General features: G+C 34.9%; 1 protein-coding gene across 3 annotated transcripts in view; it reads left to right on the top strand.

Moving 5' to 3' along the window:
• LOC138324110 (synaptotagmin-15-like) overlaps nucleotides 1–12,933 on the top strand; it is a 155,585-nt gene that overhangs the window by 103,624 nt on the left and 39,028 nt on the right. For all 3 annotated transcript variants that reach the window (XM_069269180.1, XM_069269181.1, XM_069269182.1), the window contains one exon: nucleotides 12,768–12,916. In XM_069269180.1, the coding sequence (XP_069125281.1) occupies nucleotides 12,768–12,916 (149 nt within the window). The remainder of the gene's footprint in view (nucleotides 1–12,767; nucleotides 12,917–12,933) is intronic.

The following is a 12,933-nucleotide window of genomic DNA, read 5'->3' as shown; positions in this document are numbered from 1 at the left end:
TTGATCAACAAGATGGCCGCCAAGGAGTCATCTTGGATTTTGATAGTTGAAGTTTGTTACCGCTATTTCTCAAAAGGTACTGAAGCGATCTGTCTCAAATTTTATATGTAGTATGTTTGAAAAAGTTTAAAAAGTAGAGAAAAGATCCATCTTTCCTTTGTCAGATATAGATCATTCTTTGGTGGGCGCCAAGATCCCTCTGGGATCTCTTGTTACAGTGTTATTAGTAATTGTTGATATGGTTTCATCTAAATATACGTAAGGCATAAAAGACAACAATTTTACAGTAGTAATTTCTGTGTTGTAACTAACGTTTGTATTGCATCTGAAGCCATTTGAATGAATCCCACGGCTTAATTCAACAACCCTTGTGGTTTTCAATAGATTAACGAAAAAAACAAAATCGCCCAGTTACGGCACATATACCTTTAAAGTGTATGTGTTTACTACATTCGGATAAAATGTGATAATACCAGATAATTTTCCCAGCGAGAGATACAGCTTTACATTAAGTAAAAAAACTCCTATGTGAAGATTTCATTAGTTTTCAAATCGATACATTTTTCGTATAGCTTTAACTAAATTAACACACTACACACTGCATAGAAAACAATATCAAGAACCCTTTTGAACTGAAAAAATGTTTTATTATAAAGACATTTTTCAAGCTGAATGCAATTACCCATTTTATCGCTTTGTCTTTTTTTAAACTCGATTCCGAGCCGAAATAAAACCTAGCAATTAAAACCGAAACCCATGGGACAAGCCATTGAGAAAGAAATTAGTTTTGAATAAAAAAAATTCTGTCATGGCATTGAAAAAGTTATATTTTTTTTCTTTATTTTTTTTTTCTTTTTTTTTCTTTTATTTTTTTTTAGAGAAACGACTCTTAGTAAATGATAAGAATAAAATGGCTGAAGTTCATAACAATATATTGTTAATATATATACCAATATTTCATGTACACTAACATCCTTGTGAAATATTCTTTAGAAAGTAATTGTTTTCTAATTAAACATGTTGTTAATGATGAGTTTGTCGCATGTTTAAATGGATTCCTTATTTCGAAAGTCTAAGATGTGTATACACTGATTCTCTGTCGACACTTTATTTCAAATTTGGCCCTAAATTCGACAATGTTCTTCACAAACGGTGAAACACAACACGAACATACTGTAGTCCCCATCAAAAGTTGCATTTACGGTCAAACTTGTCTAAAAAGAATAACCAAGGAAATAGAGGTTTCTATACCCAAGTGGTCTTTATACACAGGTCAAATTGTGTTATAAATGAACATTTGGAACCCTTAGGAAGTAATCTTATTAAGCTGATGGTCGTTATACAAGAGTAGTCGATAAGGTAGATTTGATTGTATATTCACCCAAAGGGTCATTGGGTACCATTAGAAAGTGGTCTTATTAAAGAGGTTGTCTTTATACAGCGTTGGTCGCTAAGGCAGGTTTTAGTGTATATCGTTGAAACCGTCCTTACATGACTTGAAGAATTAATAGCATAAAATTATCATCCACCGACCAATCAGCGTTCTGTATGTACCGATATCCGCTGAAGTGTATAGCAAATGATTTCCATTGATCGTACGTCCCTATAACCGAAACTATTGAATCCTGTCTCTATGTTACTCTTCGTTCCTCGGTGGTGTTGGCTTAGAGCAGCTCAATGGCTAAGTTCCGACTTCAAATTACGTTTAAAAGCATGCCACAGTAGTTATGTATTAACCGTTTTGTATCCACTTCCGGTTTTGGCATGAATTGTATTTCCCGATCTGCTCACTTCCGGTGTTTTCTATTTCGTTCACGTCACTAGATGAGAAGGTTCTCGAGAATTATGTCTGGTTTGAATGACACTGCTCACTTCCGGTGTGTTAATCAATGATGAATAGATCCATTGTTGATATGAGTGCGATTCACTTGAATTACATTCATTACGCTATCGTGTCACGTTCGCAATCACAGTTGCAAGGAAGCAAGGCATAATGTTTCCATGACAAACAACAATTGTCACAACAATTTAATTGTTCAATATTTAAACTCCTTTATTACATAAACTACCGGAAACGTAAACATCGTCTGAAAAAAAATTAGTATGAATACAACGTCCCAATAGACCTAACACCCTTTGAAATTGTTTTAGATATGCAGCAACTATATGCATAGCTGATTCTTATGCTGCGAATCATATCCCCTTATGAGGTCCTAACATCCAAGATTAAACAGACTAGCTGCTCGGGATATTTCAAGCCAGGTGCGAAGGAAAATATCATATGCGCCATTTTGGTTTTTGATATACATGTATAACATGAAACGAACAATGATCCTGGACATTTAAAACTCACTCTTAATCCACCAATTTTGACATTTTTTGATCTCATATATGGATGTAAATTAAAACTGTCAATCAAGACCACCCAAGGAACCTAAACAAAAGTTTCACTAAAGCCAGGTGGTCTATAATACACGTGACACATTGTGTTGAAATTGACCATTTTGGGGACCATAAAAAAGTGGTCATGTTAATTTGGTGGTCTTAAAACAGAGATGGTCGCTAAGGCAGGTTTGACTATGAATGCCATATGGTGTAATTCTATGAAATCTTATTCTTTCGTTACTGATAACGTATGCGTAATACTGTGGGATCCCTACTACAATATGTTAAATGTGGTCATAGAGTTTGCGAAGTGGTGTTAATACTATTGAATATTATGACTATAAAGTATATAATGATTATTACTACTATATTATCCGTTGTAAATATGACCGTTTGTATCCATACATGGTTTTGAGTTTTATTTCATTTTTTTTCTTTCACAAATTCTCCTTCGTGTTAACGTTGTATCAATAGGAAATACGTCGCTAATATCCCAAACTCCCTTAAAGTCGGTCGCTGTTGGAATCCATGTTGGATTGCCAAAGAATCATTGTTCAAGATATTACCTTTACATCTCTGATAGTGTTTTTCTCCAGTTTTTGTATTAAAAGGTAGTTAACTTTGTATAGTGTCACACAATTACACTTGCTGAGATATTCACAAGTCATATTAATGCTTAACAACATGACCCTGCGGCTACCGCAGCCAAATATTGTCACACATATTATAGTCGTTTGTATGTGGAAATACAACAGATCGGTATAGGGAGAGGTTGAAACTACTGTAAGCCTTCATTACTTGCGCGAAATATGCAGTTCACATAAGTTCGCGAAAGCTTATCTCCGCGAAATTATATATCTACCATAATGAGAATGAAAAATATGAATGAATGTTGTTTTACCGTCGGAATGTAATGTTGAAAATGCATTGATATGGCTAGTATAACTATAAAATCACAAAATTTTGGTAGGGTCTTCATGTATTTTTTTTTAAAAATAATTCGCTAGTCTGAAATCTCGACAAGCGCAAAATGAGCGAATTTGTTGTGTCCAGTGAAAATGATAAGTAATTTCAGTTGTTTTGTTGGCCTATATTTCACGTCTACTACGTAGCCCATCCAGGTAATCGTGTTTTCATATGAATACAGGCAATAGATTGTGTCCGATATGATACAATTCTAAAATGTTTGTGTCAAACGAAATGAAAACATCCCTGAAGACATCGTCGCACTTTCAGTCTGTGTATAATTCAATACGATAAGACACAATACGTTTTTGTACTATACCCTGGGGGGACTTTTACCACCATAGTTACCAATGCCAATATCGTTATTGTAATTAAACTTTCCGAACTGAACTCAGATTCAGTCATTGCATGTTACAGAGTTAGCTTCCTCGTTTTTTCAATAATCTATTTTTGGTTTGATTCCACCCTCCCTAGAAAACTGTCCATTGCTTAAGGTACATTTTTAGTATAAAAGAGATGCGATGCTAAGCCTTGGTTTTTCAAAATGTATTTCATATTCATAGTAGTTTCTGGGTTTTTTTTCTTTCATTAATGTGGATTTTGATATTGTAAGCGTCGGTATCCTAGGGCTGTGATACTAACTCAAGAAGCTGAAATGTTCTTCGGTAGGGTCAAAGTTCTAAAGGTGATTGTCTCTTTCACTTCTTACGTGTAACAGGTGTGGACTTTTTTTGTATTTTGTGGCAATTTTGTTTGTTTGTTTGTTTGTTTGTTTGAGTTTTAACGCCCATCGACAACTATGGTCATTTGGGGCCAAACTACAAGTCATGCATTAAATCAATGTGAGAAACAAATTCCGTGCTAATAATGATATCCGTATATCCCCCAAAAAAAAGACAAAATTAGATATATTCTAATTAAGAACTAACTTACTTTCTTAAGTTACTTACGTAAATACATAAATGAACTGCATGCATTAATAAATTCGCTTGTCCTCTCCTTTTTCTCTGGATTTTGTCTTTTTTAATGTAAAGCTTGATATATAAAACGATGAAAGAAACTGACGGACTTTCACCTTCTGAAAAACTGCTTACTCATTCGCACAATTTGATGACGTCACAACAAACTTGTCAAACGTCATCAGCCCTAGGGGTGTTTTATTTTGTTTGGTTTTAATTCCTATTATTTCCAAGTCATTGTGTTCACAATTCTAGAGTGTCTGTGTTAAACAAAAGGCAGGTAACTAACCTAAAGGCATAGAGTTTGTAAATGTACTCTCTATCTTTGTCCTATATTCAACATAATAGATAAAATACGACAATACACAAATGTGTATATAGGTCGTTTAGCTACCCCAGGCAACGAATTATTTTACTTTATATAAGTGAAGACACCTTGATCAGTGAACCTTTCTAACTTAACTCAAGTAGCAGACATATTTGAAAACATTAGCAACCGTGTAAGGCAATGGAATCAAGATTGATAAAATATGCGTTTTTTGAAAGGGCGGCGATTTTCCATCATATTAAGCTTAAGTCTACGTATATATATATACGCATTGCATATTTATCATGAAGTTACTTGGTTGATCATATACAAATTTAGCATTTTGATGAGGTCGATACATGGTTATATTGACCAAAGAAATATATTGACCGAGGACGTAGTCCGAGGTCGATATTTTTTCTGTGATCGATATAACCATGTATTGACCGAAATCAAAATGCTATAATTGCTTTATTATTTTTCTGGGTTTTCAACATTTTAAAATTCGTGTGAAACTAAATAAGCATCGCATTGTAAATTCTGCTTCGTGATGACAGTTTCAATCTTATGATTTTGTAACAAGTTTAATTTAAAAACAACATATGAAAACAGTATCAATTGATGCACTTCACGCTTTTATTACAAGCACCCTGTGCATGCGTGTTTGTAAATTGCATACATGTACAGGTACTTCATTACACCTGTTGCTCCATGTCTTAAGGACACAGTCAATTAAATGTGTAGTTTGTTCTCCGTTGAACTAATCCACTTCGACGTCAAATATATATTAACAGATTCAGATTGACATTAAGAAATGTTCTCTTATGCTTAGTACTCCATTCCGTAAAATAAAAATCGTATACATACAGTAGGATTAGCCTAGGCCAAATGTTGTAACTAGCTTAGGTGGAATTTTAAAAATAAACTTCAAACGTATTCACTGTTCAATGGCTCCAGATGCTTAATGAATGTTATTCGATTATTTCCTTCTCTCCTACCGAGTTTATGTTGAAAATTTCAAAGTTTAAACTGTTGTAATCAGCTGGAAGTCATCATCATCTTTGATAGAAACCGAAACAATCAACGTCGTCTGTCACATTTTGTGGTTACGCTCAGGTCATCAAAGCGTTTGTTTCAAAGCACCAGAAACATAGACGGTAACATAGACGATAACGTTATCTATAAATAAACGTGCAATATACTTTTTATATAAACTACGTCCGGAAAAATCTTGCAATATAGTTTTTTTATCGGTGATCAAGTGGCGTGTTTTTGACTAATGAGAAGAGACAAAAAATCCAGAAGAATAATAATAAGTGATATATACATAACATGACGAATGTTACATCATGATATCTCTTTTGAAAATCAATTATTCCCAGATTTTCCCTAAAAATATGTTGTTATGCATTCTGGAAATACCAATTTAAAACAAAATTCAATAATGTTTAAAAACGCGAATATTCTGACTGATCTTAATGTTTTCATGGTTTATTTATTTATTTATATATAATTAATATGAGGAATAAATAAACACCGAATATTCTTGTAATGGATTCAAATATTTAAAAACAAAAATTAAAACAGGTCTGCGATCTCTAGCGCTTTTGCAGCTTCGCTGCTCATCGGGAGATGATCTCGTGATGAGCAGCAAAGCGCGAAGCTGCGAAAACGCTACAGATCGCGGACCTGTTTTAGTTTTTGTTTTTTAATAATTATTATGTATATATCTGTAACAGGTTCTTAAGCTGCTATTATTTACATGGTAATGTTAAGTTCAACCATTAACCGATTACTCCGTCGGAAGATTTTTCGAATAACCGGTTAGTGAACTCTGACCGATTTGACAACCCTTAACGATTAATGATTCGCCCACATCCATTTCCAAATAGCATACTATCGTTAGTACAAATTTTAACGATCATTGATTATTACATAACTCCCGTACTATTGGGAAATCTTGGTTCCAAGCATTTAAAACAAAAAAGTATGAAGATACTTAAATATTTGTTTTAAAGCCTTAACACTTCATAAAATATGTATTTCTCTAATACCTTTGGGCGCAGTACTGGTTTACCATTGCTACCTATGTCATACAACATCATAACGTCACTGCGACAGCAAAATTACTCTTTGTTAAAAAAAATTAACGTAATTTTCAGGTACTATGCAAACTTACTCTAAAAAACGCAAAGAATGGGATTAGCGTTACATACCACATGATTTTAAAATCTGGAGAATGAGACTAATTCGCGTACCACGTGATACTCGAAAACTTGTGTGCGGAACTAGAATCTCCAGTGGTGATGGTACGTAACTATTGGTAATCTTCCTGCTGAAATGATGTTAGCGTGGGATCTTTTGACGTTATTCCATCACCAATAGAAACAATAGTCCCACACAAACGTTATCAGGTATCACATGATACGTGAAGAAGTCCCATTAATTTGCAATCGTGATTTTCGTCAGCTTATTTCAAAATGGCGTGATCTCAAACTGTAATAAAATTATCATGGCATTAGAGAAAAGACTCTTCATATGTAGATATATAAGGATAAGAATATTGCGCCCTCGGAATCATTAAATCCCTAACAAGCCTAGGGTGTTTCTACATGTTTATGACATTTGGGTAGATATTCCTATTCTTCATATCCACATATGAAATATGAAATAAAAACCAGGTTTTTATTCATGAACAATGTATCAGTTCCTATTTCCCTAATGTCAATGATCTCTGCTTGAAAGTTTCTTTTTCGTTAGAAGCCAATTGTTTTATACTATAAAGTAAAACGACCCAGAAACTATTTGGAAATAAATGGTATAAAACACAGCAACGGATAATACACCAGTCACGACACATGTGGGTTAGGAAATAAAAAAAAGAAAATGACCAGTTGATAAAGCGGGATTGACAACTATTTAAACATTTATGTAATTATTACAAGTTCTAAAACGACTCTAAACAGCTTTCATGCACTGGACACTGGTTGCTGGGTTTTCTCGGGGAACTTTGTGGTTTTTCTTTACCATTACTGTGAATATCATTTCAGAACCTTAACTGATACAGAAAGAAACATGACGAGCATAATGGTTTCTACATACCGCAGTCTCCCCTAAATACGAAAGCAACACATAAGGGTTAGTTAGTTAGTCAGTTACTGATTTATCGCCTACTTACTTCGTAGATTCCTAAGAGTTGTCTGAGAGGAGTCCGACCTTAAAACACCTCAACTATTGATGAGACGTTGAGCATAATCTCTAACCTCAGTACATCCTTTAATAGCCATAGGAAATAATTAGAAGTAAAACGCTATCGAACAATTAATCGCAAGGCCATTGCTAGAGAGATATAGACAATACGCGAGGTACGTTGTTCATCACTTGTTTAGCGAATCGATCGCTAGGTTTGGTAAACGTCTACATCGTACATGTACGTATTCCATCACTGTTATTTACAAAATAGGCCCTATCGTTCATGTTTTATATGTTGGTTAATGCCTTATATGCTGGGCGGAGGGCTGATTGTCGGTGAACTGTGGGCTGTGATGTAGTATGTATGGTAATTGAAAGAGAAATGATAGACAACGTGTGCTTTAGTAAGTCCGGGAAGCAAAGTGCAGTAGAATTATCGGAAACAATGATTACTCATTACCCTGACAAATCACTAGGGTCATTGTACAGGGGGGGGGGGGGGGGTTCATACATGTACAAAGACAAAATAACAAAGAGAAGGTTACTGCCCAATCCAACCATACTCCATAGGGAAAATTTAACGTTGAAATTCATCGATAAGATAGTAATTTTGTTGACGCAGTGGCGTCACGGCGATGCACTGCATACGTAGCCATTTAATAAGCATCATGTGGCATCAGTGTATTGCAAGAGATAAATAAGTATTACACTTATGAGATTTTGGTTGGTAAGCGACCTAAAAGCCTCGTGCTTACAAGCTTCATTGTTTCACTCAGGTTACGAGTTCTCTTTCTAATTCATTGAACCGTGTGAGAAAGTACTATATTAATGAAAGAAGGACTTGTGTAGACTTTGCTTGCTACATTAAACCGAAACGCAATTAAAATTAGATTCAATGAAATATTTTGAAAATACACATCAAATAATGTCGATACCAATAGATAAGAAAATCTAAGGATGACCTGTTCTGTCGGCTAAATGTTGCGTATGGGAGACTAATAGAGGAGTGGCTGTTTTTAAAATAACTTAACATCAGATATATGGGAAAGTGATATTGAATACGGGGGTGTGGTGAATAAAGTGTTTCATTTCTGTCACGTTGTAAGGATTTAATAATCTATTATTTGTTTTCTTTATTCAAAAAATCTTAAACAAAAACCATGACGTCATAATTATTGTGTACTTATGTGTAATTAACACGTGATTTTCGGATCGTTTAATCCGATTTATGGATCCTGAAATGAAACACCTGCGATGAAGCTAAATTTCTTAAGATATTTGTACAATCATATTTCTCTTCTGATTTTTTCTCGATAATTTAATGACCTTTCAATAAATACTATATTAACGTACGCGCTATGGTCACTTGAATATCGGGTTTGAATATCCCTCAATGGTTGAAGATCAAAGTTAAATATGTGAGACGTGAAACATCATGATAACGATATAACAAGTGGAGGAGTAAGCATGTTTGTAGCGTGCGAGACGGCGGATGATGTAACACGTGCGAGGCTATGATCAAATCGTGACAAATACTCTTCTAGAAAATGGAATCCCGGGATATTACATGTACAATGAAAGTTCATCTCGTGCCTAAAGATAGTGCCGTAAATCTAATAAAGAAATGTCGCGCTACAGGCTACAATGTATCTAAAGCTCTTGACACAAAGAGAGGCGAAGACAAATGTGACTCAAGCAGCGTTCAGATTGCCTACAAAGTTTCAAGATTAATCTACTCCAACAAAAAGAATACTTTTTTCCCGATTTATTTTAGATTGTAAATGGTTTTTACTCAACAAAAGCTGCCATCATGGATATAATGTAAACACTCGGAGAAGTCATTGAATGTATAATAGAATCTAATAAGTAGTTTTTGTTCAATCTGAACTTTTAAATGCTGGGAAGGACATGTTTTATTAAGGGTTATGTATTTAGAAAATAAATCTATAAGTAGAAATGAAATATGTTGCAGAAGGAATTTGATGTTATCACACGTGTAACCCTGGTTAATTCTAGCCGCAATATATCGCTCGTCTAGAGAGAACTTCTCTTTATCTCGATGATTTGAGCTTCATGCTAGTAATCTAGAGGTCCCGAGTTCGATCCCTGGCAGAGGCAGGTATTGAATTTATTATAAATCCTGTTATACATGTAAATGATCCATTAATGTTGACCAATGAGTTCGTACTGCAAATGAACGTACATGTATCTTTGCTTGCTATTTCATTTCGTGAAAGCAAGTTGTCGTCCTGAAAATAGACTTATGTTTTACATTGAAAAACAAATGTTATCAACAGAAAGTAAAGAAAAAAAATCTTCAATTTAATATGGTATTGGTCTTGCTCCGTTCCTTATTAAGTTACACAAACGAAGTTTGGGACTTATTGTCTATTCATCTTCTTCAAAATGTTGTCCGAAACATTTCTAGAAAACTATTGCAAATATCTGACAATGACATTTTGTACAATTATAAATCATTAGTTTGTCGAATTGTAAACCAACATGACTGCCGATCATTGACTTTTGATTCGTAAAAAAAATCAGATATTATTCACTTTCTGTGAAAGCTACGTACATAGGGGTTTCAACATATGGCAAATAAGGTAGTACCACTTTCGTCATTATGGTCACGAAATAGTCTTTTGATTGGCTAAACCTTTACACACACTACTTGAATTTCACAATTTTAAAGACATTCTTCATATATGTGTTGAGTACATTTGTATATGTTATGTTCTGTTTTCGAGAATTCCATGTTGTGCTTCCTGTTTTCAGATTTTGGTCTCTGATTTTAATGAAAGATCGTACATTATCATATAGTACATTGTTATAGGGGTTTAAAGGGTTGCCGGACATCATACTTAATTGGTTGTTATGGTAACAATATGGAGGCTTCTGATTGGTTAAAATTAAGATATCGTTTAAAACGAGGAAATTTGAAAACTATTTCGTAAATGTTATGAGGGATACCGAAGATAAAGGTATTTTTTCTATGATCCATTATCATGGCAATGTAATAGAAACCTCTGATTGTTGGAAGTTAAGATTTTACTTGAAAAAAATGGCGATAATTGGCACATATTGTTTATGAAGGATATCGAACACAAGTTTACGTATGTTGGTTGTTTGAAGGATATCTGTAATGGTTCCCATTAAAATCAATTCCTATTTTTTTTTTGTATTTTCAATATACATGGAATCATATCGTCTCTGCTTAATTTGATATAATATAACAACATTCATGTAATGGCAATTTTCTTTGGGGTAGACTTAAAGTAAGTTTGTGTAATTTGTAATTTGTGCAAAATCCCATAGATTCTGATAAAAACTTGTTAAAAGCAATCTTAGGAACTGTGTAGCTGAAGAGGAGTCTATATTCAACCCTAATTTTCCATCAATGAGATACAACATGTCGAAAAACCAAGTCGTGACTACCCAACATTACACAAGAAATATGATGTTCATCACGCCTGCGAATAAATGCTGTTTGACGCAAAGGTCGGCTGTGTGTAAATTCTAGATTAACACTCAGAAAGCAATGTTAAGTATCGATCGATCACGCCAACACGACTCGCCTTGGTCAGTTTTATTTTACTTTAATTATTGCATTATTGAGTAAGGCATGTAGTCGCTATGTGCAGTGTCAACATCCCTTGGTCTCAAAACCATCGATCTCATCGACCTATCTCAAGTGCAATCATGTCGGATCATTACTGAGGATTTCCGGAATTTTAACAGTGTTTTTTGCCGCCATCGATTGTTTCAATATAAGCAGCGTATGTTATTCATAAGTGTCTTATACATACCGCCTGTTTCATTCATTGACTGAACCCTGTAATCTGACTTTTCGTCGAGACATGATGCTTTTCTTTTATCAAGTTATCTTCCTAATTACTTCTACAAAGCAGATTTTCCGCACCGTATAGGCGAGCAGTGGCGGGTTGGGTCATATGGATTAATCCTATTCGGTGTTTGCCAATGTTTGACAAAATACAACTTAATAGCTTTATTCCCAAATGTGGATCCTTCCTAAGAGGCAGTTTTATTCCATGTCTTATACAATCCCAGCGAAGTATCAAAGGCACTCTGTCGTGTTGAAACCAATGGACTTAAAAGATTTCAAAAGTTCTTGAAAGAACTGACAATACCATCTGCTGAAAGTGGATATAACTCTGGCGTTAATCCTGCGTGATCTGTTTCTCGCCTGTGCTTGAAATCAATGACAGAACTCCATTGACTTAAAGTATGACCAGCACGTTTTGTGGGCACTCTCTGACTATTTAGTCCCTTGTAGTGACATCAATATGTTTCCTTCCTGGCCGTGATGTTTATTTATCTGCCGGATTCTGTTTGCATTTGTTTAATTTAGTTAGATTTTCTGTGGATACTTTGGACCCGGCCCGGGCGCGCTGTGACAGTATCTGTGCGACTGTAGTGTAAACTATCCAACGTTTACTTACAATGTTAGAATTAGACCTAGTTACATCTGGCTTGTGTTATTCATTGATGGACTGCGTATAGATATCCTGAAAGATTTTTCTGACGTCAACGGTCTTTAACACTTATCGGATTATTTAAACTTTCCAGTAGTTTGACTTTTTCTTCGGTGCGATAAACTTGTGATCTGTCATTCTTCTTAACACAAACCCTTTGACTGAGACATTAACATCATTCAAACATGTAGCTTATCTCTTATATTTTATGTTTGCTTAAACCTGACATTTGTGGACAAAGAAACCACACGGAGTTAAATTCATATTTTCAGAACCCATGTATCAAAAGGAAAATAAGTTATTTGTGGATTTTCACTGTGCGCGAGTGAGATGAATCTATAGTGTCCATGTGCACAAATTGCCTTCACAGTTGCAGTGGATTTAGTTTTATTCATTCCGGAGTTCCAGGAATATAATCATGACTATGCTAAGACGTTACCATTCTCTTATACTTCTCCCTTGCAGTATGAAGCAAATTCCCTTCACGGTGCCTCCGCATGGGACGTCCCCCCGCCGAATGGACCGAGGGTCATCGGAAGAAGCACTTTCATCAGGGGGACGTATGTCAGAACCTTCTTCCCCCGGGGGTAAACGGCCTTCTGTGGAAATTCCAGGTAAGCGTTCTACCTTT

This window comes from Argopecten irradians, chromosome 5 (genome assembly GCF_041381155.1).
Source record: "Argopecten irradians isolate NY chromosome 5, Ai_NY, whole genome shotgun sequence".
NCBI classification, from domain to species: domain Eukaryota; kingdom Metazoa; phylum Mollusca; class Bivalvia; order Pectinida; family Pectinidae; genus Argopecten; species Argopecten irradians.
The sequence above is the reverse complement of the archived record's forward strand: the minus strand, read 5'-3'. Positions and strand labels throughout refer to the sequence as shown.